The sequence below is a fragment of the Poecilia reticulata genome, chromosome 21 (assembly GCF_904066995.2).
Source record: "Poecilia reticulata chromosome 21, P_reticulata-male-v2, whole genome shotgun sequence".
Lineage (NCBI taxonomy): Eukaryota > Metazoa > Chordata > Actinopteri > Cyprinodontiformes > Poeciliidae > Poecilia > Poecilia reticulata.
This window is the reverse complement of record NC_088850.1, coordinates 4,726,960-4,748,420: the sequence shown is the minus strand read 5'-3', so window position 1 is coordinate 4,748,420 and position 21,461 is coordinate 4,726,960. Positions and strand designations below refer to the sequence as shown.

At 38.2% G+C, this 21,461-nt stretch overlaps 2 protein-coding genes and 1 long non-coding RNA gene across 8 annotated transcripts in view; 1 reads left to right on the top strand and 2 right to left on the bottom strand.

Annotated features, from left to right (window-relative positions):
- LOC103457265 (exostosin-1) overlaps positions 1–21,461 on the top strand; it is a 224,779-nt gene that overhangs the window by 89,881 nt on the left and 113,437 nt on the right. The window lies entirely within an intron of this gene.
- Positions 12,144–16,410, bottom strand: LOC108165777 (uncharacterized). Its single transcript, XM_081602784.1, has 7 exons — positions 16,302–16,410; positions 15,705–15,835; positions 15,568–15,604; positions 14,719–14,770; positions 13,737–13,753; positions 13,532–13,662; positions 12,144–12,559 (listed from the first exon to the last, which is right to left on the bottom strand). The coding sequence occupies exons 2-7, from the start codon at positions 15,832–15,834 to the stop codon at positions 12,381–12,383; spliced, it is 546 nt and encodes a 181-aa protein (XP_081458910.1). The 5' UTR covers position 15,835; positions 16,302–16,410; the 3' UTR covers positions 12,144–12,380.
- On the bottom strand, positions 18,213–20,593 carry LOC145549843 (uncharacterized). Of its 2 annotated transcripts, none has more exons than XR_014085689.1 (4): positions 20,495–20,593; positions 20,290–20,420; positions 19,574–19,610; positions 18,213–18,723 (listed from the first exon to the last, which is right to left on the bottom strand). It is a non-coding gene; the product is annotated as an uncharacterized LOC145549843 (long non-coding RNA). The 2 variants fall into 2 exon arrangements; XR_014085688.1 differs by having other exon boundaries at positions 18,213–18,726; positions 20,495–20,590.

Here is a 21,461-nt window from a genome sequence, read left to right as displayed (position 1 = left end):
TAAAGACATTTTAAAACTTAGGGCATCTTTTCCATCCAATTTATCTGCCACTTTATCCTGGTATGTTAAAAAAAATCTACTCTTTTATTTTGTAGGAGAATATTATTTACAGACGCATTTAAAACGTCTTCCTTTGTTAAAATGTTCATTAAAATTTAAAGTTTATTCATCTTTGAGAATCTGGTCTTGTGTTATTATGCCATCATTATGTTACTTTAAAATATTCTCAAAAAACAATATTGTCGTTAATCGTAACGATTTCTCGTTAAGTGTTGATGTCACACTGCGAAAACACACAACCTTAAAGTATTTTTGATCGAGTCACAAGTAGCTTTTCAGCTTGTTTTAAGTAAATAATTACTTAATATTGATGAAAAAGCTCTAGTTCCATTGACAGATTATTTTACTGACAACATGGGGAAAATGTCTTGTTTTAATTAGTACTTTTCGTCAATATTAAGGAATTATTTACTTAAAAACCTCAAATATCTCGAGGCTTGTTTGCTAGATATTTGCAACAAGCCTCAAATATCTTGCTTGAACCAGAAACTAGGGCAAAAATACTTGGTAAGATTTTGTGTTTTTGCAGTGTAATAACTGCAACTTAAAGTTTCTGTGGATATCGGAGAGAGACCTCTTCGTTAGGATGGTGTGGTGCTGAACTTTAGCATCACAGCCTCGGTCTGTGTGGAATAATACGCTGCAGCAGCGACTCTGGTGGGATGTGGAGCGTCTTTCACAAAGCCTGTTTTGTTTAAAAGGTCTGCACTCATCTCATGCTACATTTTGGGAGGCATAATGACGGCTTTCATGGTGCTAATGCTGCAGCTCGCAGGCTGCAGGCGTAATGTTTCCTCTGCTTTCTTTCCTTTATGCAATCCGCTGCACACATCCACGCTAATAACTACAGAAACATTTCAGATTTTAGCTCTTTATGTCTTTCCGCTGGATATTTTAGATGCTTTGATGTTGTTTTGGACCCTTAACCCTCTGCGGTTTCCTCATTTGGTGTTGCACCTGCATCCTTTGGGGCTCAGTGTGAATAAATATTAACACTGATACCGATCCAGTAAGAATAGTTTTTTTTTCCCCCCATTATTTCAATACCATATATCCAAACTGATGCATGAAAAAAAAATTTTTTTGAATAAAACAAATGAAATTACAATTGTGTTCACTGAAAAAACTAAACCACCAGGACATTTGCATTTAGACAAAACTAATTTTTCAGCGAACTGAGAGTTTGTTTTCTGTAAATAAGGTCTTATTATTAATAATAAACTACTAGTACTATTATAAGTGGCAGATTATTTCACTTATAAAATGAAATAAGTGAAAAGATCTGCCTGTGGAACTAGAACTCGGTTGCTAGGTGACGGGCTGGGCTTGGCTGGTGTTGCTAGGTAACGGGCTAGGCTTGGCTGGCATCGCTAGGTGACGGGCTGGGCTTGGCTGGCGTTGCTAGGTAATGGGCTGGGCTTGGCTGGCGTTGCTAGACAACGGCACCAGTGGAACTAGAACCTTTTCGTTAATATTAAGGAATTACTGGCTTAAAACAAGCTCCTATATCTTGCTGAAAAGTTACTTGTAAGTTAGTTTTCTCATTTCAAGCGTGCTAAGATACTGGAGACCTGACCAAAAATACTTTGTAAGATTTAGTTTTTGCAGTGTTTTACAATGTCTTTATTCAAATAATGCATTTTATCTAGAAGCCATTGGCACAAATGACTAGTCCGTCTTTCTTTTCTCTTTCTTTCTACCAATTTCTTTATTTCAATCTTTCTTTTGTTTTTTTTCATTTTTGCTCTTTTTCTGGCTTTTTTTGTGCTTTCGTGCTTTCTATTGCTCTTTTGCTCTCTCTCTTTCTTCTTTTTTTACTCTCTCTTGCTGTTTTGTTCTTTCTTTTTACTCTTTGCCAAATAATGCTAAAGTCACCTGTGTGTCAGTTTAATAGAATTATTTTCAGTGTTTAGAATAGTTTTTGATTCAACAGTTTGAATCTTGGGTGAAAAATAGAAACTGTGCTTGTAGATGAAATCTGTGTGTTTGGGTTCAGCGGCCCTGCAGGATGCAGTCGCTCCTCTCAGCTGTGCAGACCTATCAGATCCATGTGCTTTTCAGATAAGCGGTTTATTCGCCCGATCATCCTGTCATTGTCTGTAACCAAAGGTTCTCTTACATGCTCGAGTTACTGTCTGCAGTGTCGAACACGAGGAACGTGAACATGACATTTCCCTCAGGTCCGGCCGTCCTCAGCGGACTCCGTTTCACTCCGATCAGCAGATCAAGACCTGATCACTTTACATAGGGCTGAGCTGTAATCTCTGTGACTTCACACACGCTCACCTATAGCAGAGCTCAGGTCAAAAGCAGATATGGAGGAGTCTGCTGCCCATCATGGCTGCATTGATTTCCTTTCTCCTACATCAGCCCATCTTGTCAACAGACTCCTGCAGATGAATTATTCACAGTTCAGCTCCACCAGGATCTGTAAATAAATACTTGGGTAGCACCTGCGACCTTCTGTTCAGCTTTTATGCTACAAAAAATGAAAACCTCTAAGCACTAAAACTATCCATGTTTGAGATTTTTGGCATTTCAACCTGCTAAAGTGACTCATTGCACTAATGTTTACTAAAACTTCTGATACAGACAAAAACAAACTCATCCTACTGCAAAAAACTTATCAAAAATTGTGTAGCAAAGTCAAATACTGTCAAACTGCTGTGATTGCAAACTAATGTTTATCTCTGTCATCCCATTAAAAACTATGTATTTTTACAACTAACTCATTCGTTTTTGGACTTTGTTCTAAACTGGTAGATAAACCCTGCATGCATGTTGGCTGCGTTTCATTACAAATTAGGGCTGTAGTGATGCAATAATCTCATGATACAATACACGATATTCTGCTCACGATATGATATGTATTGCAATATTCAGCAAACGATACAATTCAATGCACTTTTGCGAATTTCTGAAAGATTTTAGAGGGACAGAGTGATTTTGGTGACATTTTGTGACTGTTATAGAGTTGGACTGAATTAATTTAACTGAAAACTGATTAAAAGCACCAACTACACAATACCTGGCTCTGGTTGGACACAGACTCAAAGTCGACAGCTGGACAAAATGAATCAAAGAAGTGGTGAGAAAACATGTTTCTTTTAATTGAAACAGTACAAACTGTAGCTTACATGCATTTGTAAAGTAAATAAAGTGCAGCAAGTACCTGCTCTGAATAGTTTGATACCTTTTTAACCTTGACACTGAACATCTGAAGGAATCACTCTAAGCCTGATGACCTAATCAATCTCCCGGCGAAGCAAGCAGTGAGTGAGCAAGGTGACAGTTGGATGTTACGATACTTGCGGATAAATATCGATTTTTTTTTTCTAGGAAAGAAAATATCGACACATATCGCAAAATCGATATGACACAGCCCTATTACAAATGTGCGCAAAACTTTGTCGATATTCCGCTAATGTCAAGAAAACACAATTTCACAATCCCGGTGTTTTCATTAAATAAAAACCTCAATTAAAATCACACATGAATAAGTTTGTTCACTTGATAACTCTATAAAAAAGATGCAGCGCTATCATCCTCCTACCACTTCCTGTCGTTTTCTTCTTTGTCGTTTCCGCCAGCAGTAACATCTGGTTGTCAATCATGTAACTCATATACTAATTTCCATACAGACCAAACAACCATCTCATCCCACCACAAAAACTTTTCATTGAAAAACATGATTTTTTTTTAAAGCTTATTTAGTTTTGTCAATGGAAACACAGCGACTGTGTGTACATTTGTTCATCTGAAGCAATGTGAAGTTTGGCTTCCCAGCAGCAAACGACTCAGAATTTTATAGAACATGATTAATCGGCAAAAGAAAAGGTAGTTGTTGTTTTTGGAATAAATAGACCAGTGGTTCTTAACCTGGGTTCGATCGAACCCCAGGGGTTCGGCGGAGCCTCTGCCGCGGAGGTAAAGACACACTTGTGTAAAGTCGTGATGACGCCCCGCTTTTCCATCACTTGCTGCAGAGGATCACGTTACATTGCTTAGCCAATCAGAGAATTACGTCACATTGCTTAGCCAATCAGAGGATCACGTTACATTGCTTAGCCAATCAGAGGATCACGTTACATTGCTTAGCCAATCAGAGAATTACGTCACATTGCTTAGCCAATCAGAGGATCACGTTACATTGCTTAGCCAATCAGAGGATCAAGTTACATTGCTTAGCCAATCAGAGCTGCGGAGGAGCCCTGATTGAAGGAGCTCCACTCTGAGCCTGGATTTGAACTTGTGTCTTTAATTACTTCAGCAAAGAATTATATTTTATTTATCACTACAGAAGGGTTGAGTGAATGAAACTGGTGGGTTCGGTACCTCAAAAAAGGTTAAGAACCACTGAAATAGACAAACTTTAGTTTTCAAAGGTACCATGTTCTCATTGACGAAGGAAAGAAATGGGACATATAGAAAGAGAAAATGGAAATGCACATATTCACAGTAAGATTGCTGAAAGTGTTTTCTGGTGAATGAGCTGGGGAAATGAAAAACGCATCATGGGGCGTTGACATCTCAGGTGGCCTTTTCAGAAGCTGCCTGTAAAGGCGGCTGCTCTGTGAACTGGTAACGCAGCAACTGGTGGGAGCGACAGCCGGCTTCCTCCGGCGCCACGCTTCATTAAGACACAGCGCTGCGCGTGAAGGACGGCCTCATCTTTACAAGCAGAGGTCAGCTGCGATCTTAAAATTAGCATGCCATTTGGGTGTCTCAGTAAATCTTATTTTAGACTGGATCTAGAGGCTTTAACTACGGAGCAGTAGTGAAGCTCCAGTGAGTTTTTTCTGCTTTGAGTCCCTCAGAGGGTTTTATTGTCCATCTGCCTAAAAATAGGGGAATATACATTTCAGTCTTTCCATTAGTGTAATTAGAGCTACTCCCCAACCAAACAAATGGCATTTTCTTGCTTTATGTTTTTCTTCCCTGATTTAGCAGTAAAAAATGCCTCTAGCTGTGTAGCAGATAATGAGCCGTTAGCCTTTCACCAGGGGAGTAACTTCATCTCTGATTCTTCTTTTGGTTTTTATAGGTAGGGTTTTTGATCTCTGTTGAAGCTGCAGTAGAACTTGGGTTTAAAAATCTATACTTTTTTTTACATATTTGTTGAAACTGTCATTAAAACAAAATTAAGCTCCTCTGACTTCTCCCAGTTCTCTCAGAGCCAGGAGGCGGGTCTTATCGCTGTCAATCATGTCGGTGTCCACGCCGCTCGCCCCTCTACCCCTTACTCTCTGCTGTGCTACAACTTGTCCGTGTTAGCAGGGCTTGTCATTAATGCTAAAGCTAGTTAGCATAACCACCATGAGGCTCAAAGAATCTGCCAGACGCTGCGTTAAAACCTTGAGTTTTTCAGCTTTTGTTTGAGAACGATCCAGATCTGAGATCCACGTTTCTCTGTGACGTCATAGTGGTGCATATTGTTGGTTAGTTAAACCAGTCCTTTAACTAACCAACCATCCAACTAACCAACCATCCAACTAACCAACCAACACCTTAACCAACCATCCGTCCAACCCTTTAACCAACCATCCATCCAACCCTTTAACCAACCAACCATCCATCCAACCCTTTAACCAACCAACCATCCATCCAACCCTTTAACCAACCATCCGACTAACCAACCAACACCTTAACCAACCATCCAACCAACACCTTAACCAACCATCCAACCAACCCCTTAACCAACCATCCAACCAACCCTTTAACCAACCAACCATCCATCCAACCAACACCTTAACCAACCATCCATCCAACCAACACCTTAACCAACCATCCAACCAACCCTTTAACCTACCAACCATCCATCCATCCATCCATCCAACCCTTTAACCAACCAACTTTAATAAATGGCCAATCAAAAAAGAAGAACTAAGGATGTTTTCACTCCTCACAATCCAGTAGACTTGGTTTGATTGGAAACCGGATTTTCAACATTTGTTACATTTTCAGTTGCTGTGGTTCACTTTCACACTGCACTGTATAAAACGATACAAACCCTTTGAAAAACCTGTTCACCATCTCGCCTGTGGTGGCTCTATACAAAGAACCACTGAAGAAAACATGAGTGCAACTTCCTCCTTCACAAAAGTTTAGTGGTTGTCTTTGGTAAAAGACCACGAGCCATTTCTCTCGCTAGTGTTAGACTCTCGCATTTGTTTGGTTGTGCGCTTTAGTCCACTTCCTGCTTTTGGAGCAGTGTCCAGTCCGCTTGACGTTTGAGTTCACGTCAACCGAACCGAGATCAAACCAGAGTTTGCTTTTTGGGACTGCAACAGAGTTTAAAATTTCACACCTTCCAAAATGAACTGGACGTTCTAGACAAACTGCAGTTTGATTAAAGCGAACTAAACAGGGCTGGTATGAACGCACTCTAAAAAGAAATATTTCAGACTTTTAAATTGTAGCATAAAGAATACAGTTAAATATGACACTTTAAAGATAATTCATAGTTTAAAGTTCTGCTAGATCAAGCACCAAAGCATATTTTATTTTAAAAAAGCAATCCAAACATAACTGGTGACTTTCTTTAAACAGTAGCACTCACAAAACAAAACAGCAACTTAAGACAAGCAGGGAAAGCCTTTGTGTTAGACATGTAGTGCTGGTTCTCCCCTCCTTTTATCTTCTGTTTGCCTTTGTGCTTAAATGCTTCAGACTTTGAATCTTTGTCAGCTGTCTTCCTGTCAAATATTTTCTCTGTTCAGTGTTGGGGGAATCGCAATGAGATGAAAAATAGTAGCATGTAAACAAACAGAAGAACAAAAGCTGAAGGAGACACACAGAAACAGAAGAACAGAAAATGATTGCTCTAGGGGCTTGTATCCACATTCAACCACTGCTGGGGATATTGGTGACATCCACCTTATTGATCTATGCATTTAACACCTCCACACAGCCCTGAACACAAACACGTCCATGTTGGGATAGTACAATTTGATCTCTCACCCACACACCCTACTCAAACACTTCTTTGCACACCTTTTTTATGCTTTTATAGCCTGGCAGATACGTTTGATGTTGTTTCTCTAACAATTCCTACAAGAATTGTGAAAATGTATTTTTTAGCCACCATAAACCAGCATAAAGTGAGTTGTTTCCATCATCAGGGGTTCTAAAGCTCAGCCTCTTATCTGAAGAATCGTTGCTAACAATCAAAACATTGAGCTTGTGCTTGAATTTTAAGTCTCACAACATGGCAGGTCCTTCCGAAGAAGTGGGATTGTTCGCCCGGCTAAAGTTGAAAGGGCAAAATGGCATATTTTATATAGAGGCTAATCTTATTTATAAACACTGTTCCACAAATGATTAACTAGCTAGCTAGATGTGTTTAGAGTTAGATAGCTAGCATATCATTTTTAGCAAATGATCTGAATAAAACCTTTTCACATATGATAAGCTAGAGCTGCTTTAAATAGCTAACTAGCATATAAATTTTAGTTTCGAAATTGTACTAGCTAGCTAGCTAAAGCTGCAGTTATACAGCAAGCTAGCTAGGTAGTTGGTATATAATTTTTATTTAGCAAATTTGATTTAAAACCTTTTTCACATATACGATCGCTAGCTAGAGCTACTTTTAGATGGCTAGCTAAATAGATGGAAAGCATATAATTTTTAGTTGGCAAATTTCGTTTATAAAACGTTTTTCATAGATAATCTAGCCAACTAGGTAGAGCTTCAGTTAGCTACCTAGCTAGCTGGATAGCTCGTATATCATTTTTAGTTAAATTTTGTTAATCTTTTTTCACAGATGATAACCTAGCTTGATTTATGGTTAGATAGCTAATCATCTGTGAAAAAAGTTTTCTAAATAAAATGTAACTAAAAATGATGTACTAGCAATCCAGCCACAGATCTGTCTCGTCAGCTTATCATCTGTGAAAAAAGCTTTATAGATCAAATTTACCACTACAAATGATGTGCCTTTTAAAGCTAGACGTTTTGTATTTCTCTTTCTGAAGAGCTAAGTAAAACAGACTGTGAAGCATCACCATTTATTTGCGCCTCAGTCTGTGGAGTGTGAATATAATTATTACACCTGATCCTAAAGCATTTGGTCAGCTGTAAATTAATGGTGTGACTCTGTAACGTGAGTAAGTTCTGGCTTATTCACATGACTGTGCTGCAGCTAAATTCATATTGATCAATCCGTCATTGAGACGCAGAGGCCTCTCATGCATTAGACATGCAGATGTCAGGATCCACAGCGACTGCCTCCCTGCTTCGCTGAACCCTCCTCATGTATTAATGACACGTTGATGGAGCGCGCTCCCATTACACCCACACCCATCTTTAACCTTGATGCCGAGCGCTGTTTGTGTGTCTGCCCTCAGCCATAGCTCTTCTATTATTTACCACTCGTCTCTGTCTGGGAAAGGCCTGTGTGAGGCCACCAATCGCCTCTAGGTAAACAACCACTGCCAATGACACGGCTGACCCTCATCCCTCCTTTGACCACATCTCATTTCCGATCGATATGTTTTAAGCGAAGCCGCATTCGCCCAAAACAAACTTTGCTTGCTGGGCTGGTGAGTGTTTGTTTAATTTTATGTGGAGGTTGCAGGTGTCATTTTCAGGGTTAGCCGCCGTCGTGCCCTGAAGCTCGTCTGAAAGTGAAATAGAGAGAGTTTTATGAACCCGTCCCAACCAACCCGGAGTCCAAGGTGGCACCTGCTATACGAAGAAATAACTTCAAAGCTTATGAAAACGTCAATGTTTTATTTGGTTTTTGCTGGATTTTTGTCTGACTTGGAAGAAAACTGTTTTCAGATGGAAAATTAGCTAAAAATAATCTAGCTAATTAAATACTAGAGCTAGTAATTTCTTCACCTGCACTTTTATTTTAGTACTCGTTTGAATTTTTGAGTTTTTCACTACATACGAATTTAAAAATATATTTAATTTTAATTACTTACAACCACAACTACAAACAATAGAAATGTTTAAACAAAAATGCGCAAGTTTTTACATTTAAGCTTAAATAAAATACAGTTAGGAACTTAATATTTTATGCCAAAATCATTTCCAGAACTACTGAAAGCTTTTTTAGAGATAAAAAATAATTTTATTTTATTCTATTTTTTTTTTTATTAGTCAAAAACTGAAGCCAGACGACTGGTCTGGTCTGGGTGACATTTTTGGGATATTTTTTAACTGATTCAGTATTTAAAGCTTATGTTACACTTTTATTTACTTTTTTTTTTTTTTACCACAAAAGAAATTTAAATAAAAACATAAAAAGAATCAGTTTGGGAAGAATGTAGCAGCTCATGTTTAGATTAAGATTTAAATTTCAGGTTTACCTTTTTAAGAGGAACTGTCCCTGTTAAACAGATTCTGCTGCCGTTTTATGTGGCGTCCCTCAGGGTTGCGTTTTGGGGCCGGAGACTTCTCAGCTTTTATTTCAAACTAATTTCCAGCGTGTTGTGATTTTTCTGTGGATGTCGTTAAACTGAGCAGTTGTTTTGACATCACTTTACATAAATCATAAAAACAGATTTTTTTTTTAATAAAATATAATGAAACTGAAAGATAATTGCCTTCATTTAAACCAGTGGTGTCAAACTAATTTTTATTTTGGGCCGAATCAAAAATCTGAATGTTCTTAAAGGGCCGGTTGCACCAGAATCTATTGATAAAACCAATAAAACTGTTAAAATATCAATAAATAGCTGTTCCTCCAGGATTTGTGATTATTTTAGTGTTTATTTTTGCAATCAAAATGACAGATTTTGTGGTGAAAATTAAGAAATATTTAATTGTTTTTTTTACAGTATTTACGCTAATGTATGATGTTAAATGTGACTCTATCACTTGCTGCATCAGTTACGGATTCAATGTTTTTGACCAATTTTGAGAAAATTAGCAGTAAAATCAGGACAAAAATGTGGAAATGTGTTGACTTTGTGTGATTTTTGCAGATTTGTGAAAAACTGGAAGGACTCATTGATGTAATTTGGAGTCCAGAGGGCCACATAAAAAGCTACGGCGGGCCAGATTTGGCCCCCGGGCCTTGAGTTTGACACCTGTGATTTAAACTGTCGGATCAATGAAAACCAGATTTGGCCAGTTGGATTCATGTGATCAGGTCTCGTCTCCAATCAATAACTTAAAGAGATGAAATGAATCGGGTGTAAGAATAAGAACGACTTCATGTCTTTGTCGTTATTTCAGTGAACTGATGAGACATGAATGGCTCAAGCTTTGGTTTTTCTACAACACCAGTTAATGTCGGAGTTGATTTGAACGTCTTGGTGTTTTCCTTCAGGGTTCCACACGTTTTAAACGTTTGTTGTTGATCTACGTAGATGTTCCATAAATAAACTACAGGTCACTGAAAAGGAAACTTAAATCTCAGAACTTTTTTTCCCCTCAGAATTCTGAAAAAAATCACAATCCTGAATTTTTTACTCTGAACTGGAAAAAGCATTAAAAATATCCCAGTTTAATCTAAAAAGCAACTTTTTCATGGTTTTTATGATATTGTAATGCACATAAAACTGCATTTCTGCCATATTTACCTGCAAAAGGTTTACAAATGAGGAGCAAAAAGTGTTATTATATCTTGGCTAAATGAAAATTTCCATTCCAAGAAGAAATTGCTGGAGTTAAATGTGTCTGGAAACGCTGCACGTCTTAATGCTCAGGAAGCTTTCAACCACTTTTCTGTTTAAAATCCTCTTCAGTGAGTTTTAATTTAGCTTTTTGTTGTGTCACTTTATTGCTTTATTACTGTAATTGTTCAAATTATGGTCTGTCTCTCCAAATGTTTTCATTTTGCTTATTTAATTTCTGCTTTAATTTGTTTTAGTTAATTATCCTTCCATTGTTCAGTCAACCTCTGCTGCTTGTGGATGTTCTGTGGAATCAGAGGTGACTTTAGTGCCGGAGGGGAAATCTGCTGCAGACTGAATTAGAAACTAATCAAAAGCGTCATCTGTTTGCAGAGAACTGCCGCCGTCGATTATTATAAATGCATTAAAGTTTTTTCCTTTTGGGAGGAAATAAGCAAGTTTGCGGAGTTGATATGGAGCTGCAGAGCCGTTGGCGTTCAGAATGACGGGTTAAAGACGAGCCGTCCCGACTTATTTACTTGCTTTTGCCTGAATTTAAGGAAAATATTTTATGAGAATACGGAAGAGGACGAGGGCCGCTGAAACAAATTTACTTTTATCTTAAATTTCTGTTTTTTCTCAATTCTGGCTTTTTCTCAGATTTTTGACTTTAATCTCAAAATTCTGACTTTTTCTCAGAAATTTTGACTTTAATCTCAAAATTCTGACTTTTTCTCAGAATTTTGACTTTAATCTCAAAATTCTGACTTTAATCTCAAAATTCTGACTTTTTCTCAAAATTTCGACTTTAATCTCAAAATTCTGACTTTTTCTCAGTCTTTCTCTGTCTTTTTCTCTTGATTGGTGATTTATAATCCGTGATCGATCTGGTGAGAAGACCTGTCCCAATAAATCAGTAAAATAAAATCAATAGTTTCCATTTTCATGATTTATTGTTTTTCCCTTTCTACCAAAAACTGGATGATGAAAGTCTTCAGTCTGGTTCTTTGAAGGACAGTTGTGTTTATGGAGACTTCATCATTCATTTTGTAAAATGTCTTCCAGTCTTGGTTTAAGTCAACAATTCCTTCATATTGTTGAAAAACTTCTAGTTCAACTGTCAGATTATTTCACAAATTATTTTCCATGTTATTAGTGAAATGATCTGCCAGTGGAACTGGAACTGGGTTGCTAGGCGACAGGCTGGGCTTGGGTGGTGTTGCTAGGTAACGGCACCAATGAAACTAGAACTTGTTCATTAATATTAAGGAATTATTGACTTAAAACAAGCTCTATGATGGTTTACTTTAAGTCAGTTTTCTCTTATTTTAACTATGAATACATTTGCAGTAAAATCTAGATAAAAAAACAAAACTTTTGTGTTTTTGCAGCAAAGACCTTCTTGTCATGCACCCGTGTGTCCAACACTCTGTGATCTTATCTGAATTTCAGATATTGCCAGTCGAACATTCGTCCTGTAATCTTATTTCTTTTTATAAAACTTTGAAGCTGTGGATCAAGAGTTGCAGAAAATGATTTTATTTGCATTTCGCTTTTGACAAATCTCTCTGCAGCTTCTCGTACAATGCGGTTATGCTTTGCCTGCACTCTGTAAAGCTCCGTTGGTTTATTTTTCATTTTGCAAACAGAGATGCCACAACAGCAAAGTATTCAGAACAGATTCAACGCAACAGAGGAGGTTGGAAAATGTTTAGAACCAAGAACTGCTGGAGTATGTAGAGTGGCCTCTGGTATCTAATCAAAGAGACGACGTGCGGATTGGTAGGAGCGTTTGTCCAACTGCTGCTGGTCCAGATCTTCCTGGTCCTGCTGATCCTGGTCCAGCTGATCCTGGTCCAGTTGTTGCCGGTTTAGTTGATCCTGGTCCAGTTGCGGTTGGTCTCCTTCCTCTTCTGCAGCTTTTGCCTTGTGCGCTAAACACAGAGACAAAAGATTAGCACAACACTTAAGTCTGTTCAGAAAAATAACAAACAATCCTACAGAAGATGTGATTGTAGTTAGTGGTTACTAAATGGTCATGTTTTCAAACTGCACTGTAAAAACAAAATATTACCCAATATATATTGGTTGAATTTCTGTTTCAAATATCTTGGTAGACTTGAAATAAGACAAAATGAACTTACAAATAAGTTCTCAGCTTTGTCAATAATCGCTTAATATTAATGAAAAAGTTCTAGTTCTAGATTATTTCACTTATAACACAGGAACTCTGATCTGAACCTTCAGAGTCGCATAAAGACGGCTACAAAGTCGGCCTTCTATCGCCTGAACAACATGATATACATAAATCACTGAGCGGCTTTGCACCAAAACACTTTGAAGAGCTGCAGTTGCCATAGCAACCTTCCAGACCTCTCAGGTCTTCTGGTTCTGGTCAGAAGAACCTGAACCAAACGGGGAGAAGCAGCTTTCAGCTTCTATACGCCACAAATCTAAAACAAATTTCCAGAAAACTGCAAAAGAGCCGAAACATTGAGTTCATTTAGATCTAGACTGAAAACCCAGAGTTGATTTTGATTGATAAAAACTGGAAAATTGATCAAGATATCTGATGTGTATTGATGATTTTGATGGTTGTTGATGTGAAGCTCTTTGGCTGCCTTGTTGCTGAAATGTGCGACACAAACTTTATTAATTGATTGATTTGTGAAAAAGCAGATATGCTGCTCCATCACTTTTTTTACTTAAATTTACTAGAGTCTACAAAAGGCTATAAACTCTAAATGGATTATTACAGTGTATATTTTTTTAGCAGAAATGGAAATAATTTCATTCCTGTTCTTAAAATGCATTCGGTTTAAATTTGTGTGCAAGTTGTAGTGAAGCTGATTGTTTAAATCATTAAGGGCCACATTAATTTTGAAGCCTTCGTGTTTATGATTTACCTCTCCAAGCGTTCCTGGCGCCTTTAGCCGCAGCTTTTATTCTGTACCAGAGCTTCTTTAAGAAACATTCCCCCGGTTCGGCCATCAGGACGACCAGAGACGCAACGAGGAAGAGCGTGACGAACTTCATCCTGCAAAACTAAAACATGTTTCAACCCAAACTAATAACATATGAAATTAATAAACATAATTAAATCTATTTTACCTCTCAGCAGGCCGAAACGATGTCAGATGTTACGGGTAAAGTTTGCGGTGTGCATTTGTCTCATTTTATACTCATCTGTCCTGTGGGCTGGACTCAAGTTTCTCAATCTTGTTGTTGCATCTTTACCTTTTGCAATCATTGCTCCGTGATTCAGGTTTTGCTTCGTCAGATGAAGGTTTCCAACTTCCACCTTCAGAACTGGATCATTGTGAAATCTGCTTGTATAAATTAACAATTAATTGCAATTTGTTCTGTAAAATACTGTTGGTGTGGTGGCCTCATTGGGTGGAGCTGCAGGATGCAACTTTTATTAAAATAAATGTTTATACCGTTTTCTAACACCCTTGTCCCTTAGTGGGGTCGTTCCAGCGAGAGGCGGGGTCACCTGGACAGGTCGCCAGTGTGTCGCAGGGCAACACAGAGACACACAACCACACATACTCACACCTAGGGAGAATTTAGAGAGGCCAATTAACCGGAGAGACATGTTTTTGGACTGTGGGAGGAAACCGGAGTACCTGGAGAAAACCCACCATGCACAGGGAGAACACGCAGAAAGACCGGGGCCGGGAATCAAACCCAGAACCTTCTTGCTGCAGGGCAACAGCTCTACCAACTGCCCCACTCATGTTTATACCAAAGAAAGTATTTATTTGCCATTGTGATGTTTGAGGCATTAATTTTGTAAATGTGTGTGATTCAACACTGAAATCTATAAGATCTGTGTTTGCACATAACTTATGCATCATAACTGATGTTTGTAAATGTATATAAATATGAACGACCATACAGTAGATTATCTGAATTAAAGGTTTAATCAGAGAAAGTTTGCAGCATCAGCTGGTTTTGCTTAGCAGAAAATCTAACAGGTTTGTGACATTTTTGTCTAGTCGCTCCTTATTTTTCTTTATAAAAGTGAAAGCGGAAAAGCTAAATGCTCCGTCTTGCGACCCAAATGTCGTATTCTGGCGAATCTTCAGGCGTAGCGATGGCGTTCGTGTTCATCTGGCTCGTTCTCATATTTCTGTCTATATCTAGACAAAGAAGAAACGAAACATTAGATCCTAAAATTTATAACAACAATCAGTGTTTAAATATAAAAAATCTAAAATCTAATCCTTTGACTTTAAGTTTGAAACAAATATATTATAAATTTTATTTGTGCACGGAAATGTACAACAGGTGCATTCAGTAAAAAAACAAACATTTCCACCAAAATTTCAGAAATGTTTAGATTTATCTCAGAATCTTTTTCAAAAAAAGAGAAAATTTCTGTGCTCCAAAAATGGAAAATGTGCAAGAAGAAAACTCAGAAATTTTCCAGAAACATTTGGAAAATTCTGAGTTTCTAAAGTCAAAAACTTTTGAATTTTAAAACTCAGAAATTTCCAGTTTTTTCCCCATTCAATTTTGGAGATTAAGCTCAAACTTTCTGAGTTTTTCTGGTAAATTTTCAACATTTTGAACTCAGAAATTTTTACGTTTATCTAGAAAATGTCTGAGATCTCAAAATTTCTGTGTTTTCTAGCAAATTTTAAACACTTTTAAATCTGAAATTTCCAAGTTTTTTATAGAATTTTTTTTTTTTCAGAATTTGAATGTTTTGCTGGAAATGTACGCCTCCCGTTTCATTCTCGCTACAGTGGCCCTAATACGCCGTCATGGAAACGTCCCGACGGACGGGCCGATTAATTTTTCTGTGAATGAACTTCTATTTTCAATTTTTCAGAAATAAGGTTCTGCTTTTTGGGAACTACATGAACTTTGAACTTAAATGAATCAGAATTAACTTGAATTTTGAACCAGTTCTTGTTGACGGTGAAAAGCTCACCTTCCTATTTTCTCCAGTCTCCGCTGTTGTCTGTAGTCTAAAAGCAGAGAAGGGAAGAAAGTTACTCGGATGAATTAAAAAGAGATCTGGTCTCAATCCTGTTAACGTTTTCTAGTGTTTGACATTTTGTGTCTAACCTCTGAATCCTTGTCTGGCTCCTTTAAACATGGACTTGCCCGCTCTCCAAAGAGAGTGCAGGAATCCCTCTCCAGGTTCGGCCATTAGGACGACCAGAGAAAGCACGAGAAAGATCATAACGCACTTCATCCTGTAAAGCGAAGCACAAATTTAAACATCCATCCATCCATCCATTTTCTTGACACCCTTGTCCCTCAGTGGGGTCAGGAGGTGCCGGTGCCCATCTCCAGCTAACGTTCCGGGTGAGAGGCGGGGTCACCTGGACAGGTCGCCAGTCTGTTGCAGGGCAACACAGAGACACACAGGACAAACAACCATGCACACACACACTCACACCTAGGGGCAATTTGGAGAGACCAATTAACCTGACAGTCATGTTTTTGGACTGTGGGAGGAAACCGGAGAACCCGGAGAAAACCCACCATGCACAGGGAGAACATGGAGACTCCATGCAGAAAGACCCGGACTGGGAATCGAACCCAGAACCTTCTTCTTGCTGCAAGGCAACAGCTCTACCAACTGTGCCACTGTGTAAATTTATTGGGTTTAAATTTAAACATTTAAACCCAATAAAAACCCGTAAACGATATAATTACCTCTCAGCAGGTTGAGACGGCGTCAGAGTTTGTCTTAAAACCGAAGCAGATCTGAATCTGCCTGAATGTTTTGGCCTTAAATGCTCGTCTGCTGTGATGGGTTGGACTGTTTCTCAATGCTAATGTTGCATTTACTTCTATTGCCACCGTTGTTTGGTGTTTCAGTCGCTCACCAGACATTGAGAAAGTGTTCGTACCAGATCCAGCTTCCATGTCTGACGAGGAAGACGCTGCTTATCGCCGTGGATCAGAAACGACAGACATGAGAACGATCACATCAGATGGCTGCAGACGTGTCGTGTTTAAACCACAAACCTGACGATGGAACAAAGTGGGATAAAAATGATACAAGGCTTAATATGTAAAAGGTTTTATGCATTTTTTCAGATGTATTTGGAGTAAATACTAACTTTTATTGCAGATGTAGGTGAAACAAAACATCTTAAAATGCAAAAGCAAAATCTATTTGGTGCAAATATCTTGGCTCACTTGAAATGAGACAAAACTAACTTACAGTAACTTTTCAGCAAGAGACAGTAGCTTGTTAATTCTCTAATATTAATGAAATAATACTTTTTATTAGCGGATTATTTCACTTATAACCAGATATTTTTCCCTTTTTATGAGTGAAATAATCTGCCAATGAATCTAGTCATTTTTCATATAATAATAATTATTGACTTAAAACAAAATCCTGTATCTCACTCAAAAGTTACATACGAGTTATTTTTCTTATTTCAAGTCAACTAAGATATTTGCACAAAGAAACTAGACAAAAATACTTGATAAAATTTTGTTTTTACATAGCATAACACATTAGCTTTTATTAATATAATATAATTTCTTTGTTATACAGTTTTATTGAACTTTGACTGTTAAGCTGCTGGTGATTTTATACATGTTAGCTGCTGGTTTTTTAATTCATAGAAATAAACATTGAGTTGACTTCAGATCTGGATTTTATGATCTACACGTTCAGGTAGATTTTTATGCTTTTATAATATCTGGCTTACTGTTAAAATATGCTCTGCATTTTTCCTTTAAAATATACTGTTAAAAAAAATAAAGGGAACACTTAAACAACACAATATAACTCCAAGTAAATCAAACTTCTGTGAAATCAAACTGTCCACTTAGGAAGCAACACTGATTGACCGGATGAGGGTCCCCGTTGTCAATCAGTGTTGCTTCCTAAGTGGACAGTTTGATTTCACAGTAGTTTGATTTACTTGGAGTTATATTGTGTTGTTTAAGTCAGTGTTTTTCAACCACTGTTCCGCGGCACACTGGTGTGCCGTGAGTGATCGTCAGGTGTGCCGTGGAAATTATTCAATTTTACTACGGTACCGTATTTTTCGGACTAACAGCTGCTACTTTTTTCCTAAGCTTTGAACCATGCGGATTGTAGCCCGATGCAGCTTTTCTGTGGATTTTTCTTCAACCACCAGGGGGCTCTCTAGCAGGAAGTGAATCTTTAGAAGTCAAAATTGTAAATCAAAAGAAGAACGTGCTAATTTTCATTTGGAACAACCACATGCTAGCAGCAGTCACGACGGATAAATGTTTTCAAACTCATATCATGCAGCTTTTAAGTTGAGGGCTGTCGATCTGGCACTACAGGAGGGAAATAGAGCCGCTGCATTTAAGCTCGGTGTGAACGAAACCATGGTTCGGCTTTGGAGACGGAGTGCTGCGTCCTTACAGCAGATTTATTAGGACGCCGCCCTCTGCTGGGTCCTAATGGAAAACCGAGAGCAGCTTCCATCTCCCCTCAACCCCCCTATTCAAGAGACTTTGATAAGAATGACTATATATGTAATATAGGCGTCTACAGAGTATTTTTGTTTACATTTTTGGTTGGTGGTGTGCCTCGAGATTTTTTCAATTAAAATAATGTACCTTGACTCAAAAAAGGTTGAAAAACACTGGTTTAAGTGTTCCCTTTATTTTTTTGAGCAGTGTATTTGTACAGTACATTTAGCACTTTTAAATGTCAAACAGTAATTACACTGAAGTAATTCTACAAAACAAACATTCTCACGTATGAATTACATTTTTATATTAAGTTTATCATCCGTTTCTTGATCAAATGTAGGATCCATTTTCTCTTCTTTGCAAATCATTTTTAAGTCGGACAATATGTTATGAAATTATGCATCAAATAAATTTATCAAAATAAATTTGCAAGTTTATTCATGAACGTTTGCAGCATCATATCATCTTTGCTTTTAAACAAACAAACGTTGGCTGTGGTGTAGCGCTTTCTTCTGTATGACTGCATCCTTGATTCATCCCGGGTGCAAGCGGAAAGCTTTTCCTTAACGTTTATTTGTGATCAGATTAAGTGAATCAGCGCTGATATACCTCTGGCGGTGGCGGCGGCGTGGCTGGTGGTGGCTGGTCCTGCATGTTCTGTTTAGCGCTGCTAACAGGAGAAAACATAAAATTAACAGCTTCATAATGGTTCAACCATCAAAATTAATAGGAATTAAAATTATAGGTTGGGGTAACATTTTTAAGATGAAAACAATTCACCCAAACACATTGACATAAACTATTTGGCATTTTGTAAATTATGAAACTCTCAGATGTTGCGTTTCATTTTCTGCTCCTGCTTAGAACGGAAACGTACCGTCGCCTAGCAACCTGTCAGCCAATAGAATGAAAGTGTTGTTCTGGGTGCGTTTGTTTCCTTCTAGTGGACGTGCCTGTGTGGCTACTATCAGAAAATGACTCGCATGCGACCAGAGAGGTTTGATCTGAGCAGTGACGAATTTTGAGCACGGGGAGAAAAGTTTGAGAAAACTGAGTATTTGAAAGAGAGAAGAAGTTTGGAGTACAAGTATTACATGTTTTGAGAAGAAAGACGTGAAATCCTGCTTTCAAAATAAAAATGTGTGATCTCGAATTATGGCAGAAAAATTCCCCCATACTGGTGGATTAAAACAAAGAAACAAACCACACTTAGCCTGGTGGGGGACAAGTAAAGCCTGGCAGCCCGCCAGGCTTATAATACACTGGAGGAAACCCTCCATTTCAGATTTAATACGTAGTTTTACCGATGATTCAACCACAACCTGTCCTTAAGGGGCATTTATGATGCTGATGAGGCCGCAGATTAAATGAGTTCGACTACATGGCTAAAAATAGGCAGATGGTAACTATTTATCCGATTGTGTGCTTTCAATAACCAATTAATCTCGTTTTAAAACAACTTTAAGACTCTTAAATTAATTAAGTACAAAAGTAGATGCCAAAAAAGTTTCACTTACTTTGCCAGTTTCTCTTGTTTCCTTTGGTTCTTATTTTCTAAACAGAAATGAAAAAAAATTAAATAAATATATTTCATTTATTCATAACGAATGTCTAAAGGCACAAAAAAGTCAATTAATCCAGTCATTTAGTGATATTAAACACCGGCTTTGTACCAATTTGATCATTATTAAACATTGCACTCAAAAATTAAAACGGCTTTAAAATACTAAAAAGTTGTGCACCAATGCAGTCGAGCTTAATGAGCTTGAGTTGAAAGGAAATGACTGAAAACAACAAAGAAAATGTTTTGTTCTCCGTCTCACCGCAAAAATACAAAATCTTACCAAATATTTCTGGTTTAGTTTGTCGTGCAAATATTTTGGTACACTTGAAATAAACAAAACTAACTTAAAAGTATCTTTTCAGCATGAAGTAGGAGCTCATTTTACGTCAGTAATTTCATAATATTGATAAAAAAGGCAGATTTGTTGAGTGAAATAAGCTGCCAGTAAACTTAAGTTTTCCATCAATATTAAGGAATTATTGACTTAATCTCCTATAACTTGCTGAAAAGTTACTTGTTTTGCTTTATTTCAACACTATTAAGGTATTTGCACTAGAAACTAGTCCAGAAATACTTGTGTTTTTTCTGTGTTTGGTCTGATTTGTGTGTTTTGGGGTCTGATCAGGTAAATGTATCTTATCTGCATTTGTTCAGTAGTGCAGCGCCAACCTTTATATCCCTGCCTGGCGCCTCTGAAGAAGGCCTTCACGCCTCTCCACAGAGACTTGAAGAAGCACTCTCCGGGTTCGGCCATCAGGACGACCAGCGACATCACAAGAAAGATCGTAACAAACTTCATCCTGCAAAACAAAAACTAATGTCAGTGCAAGCTGTTAAAACATGTAATTTCAGCAACTAGAAATCATCGTTTTACTTGTCAAAGGTTGGAAAAGAGACCACCGGTTGCTGCCAACGAGCTCTAGGTGAAAACTTGAAGCCAGCCTGAATTTCTCTCTTTAAATACCGTTTTCATGGAAAGGTCTGAGGTTTTAGTTGCATAAATGCTGACAAAGTGGTGAATTTTGCTTTTACCTTCATGTTGTAAGCTTGGGTTGAAATTGGTACCACAACCTCTGATAGGCCATCAAAGCTTCAGAAAAACCACCAGTGGCAGATGCTATCGCTTGGAGTTGAGCAAGTTGTTCCAGTGAGTTGGGTAAACTCAACCCAATGGAGCCATCGCACGCTAGCAGGTGATTAGCATCCAGTGTTTGATTACTGCAGAGGTTCCCAAACTGTGGGGTGCGCCCCCTGGGGGGGGTGGCACCGTGCCATTGCAGGGGGGACGCGGGGAGCCGTCTGGATGAAAAAAACCCAAACAAAACGCTGTATTCGCTGGGTTTTTACCTTAGAAAGGCCAACTCTTATTCCTATGTCAATTTGATACAGTAGGGGCTTCAACACTTCCCATATCTGTGTCCTCTGTCACTTTTATCAGCATTTAAAACTGTTTAATCCGTCGTTAATATGTCGTAACCTGTTTTCCGAGCTGCCTTTAAACGTAACATGAGTGCTACGACACTCGCGCTGGGTTTAGACCTGTGCGGCAGCGAAGGAGACCTGCTGCTGCTGTGCAGAGCTACGCAGGTTTGTTAGAATCATGGCAGCAAACCAGCAAAATGCAAAGAACTTTTCAGTTTTTCCCCAAACTAACCGACTGAGTTGAGTAAAGCTGTTGGATGCAGGTAAAGTTAGCTAAAAGATGACTAGCTAGCTAATATCAATACAGCACATTAAGCTTGTTAACAAGTAGCTTCTAGGCTACTGGACTGGTGCTGTTCGTCTGGAGCCAGGGCTGAGTATAACAGGAAGTCTCTAAGAATCTGCCCCCCTCACACACT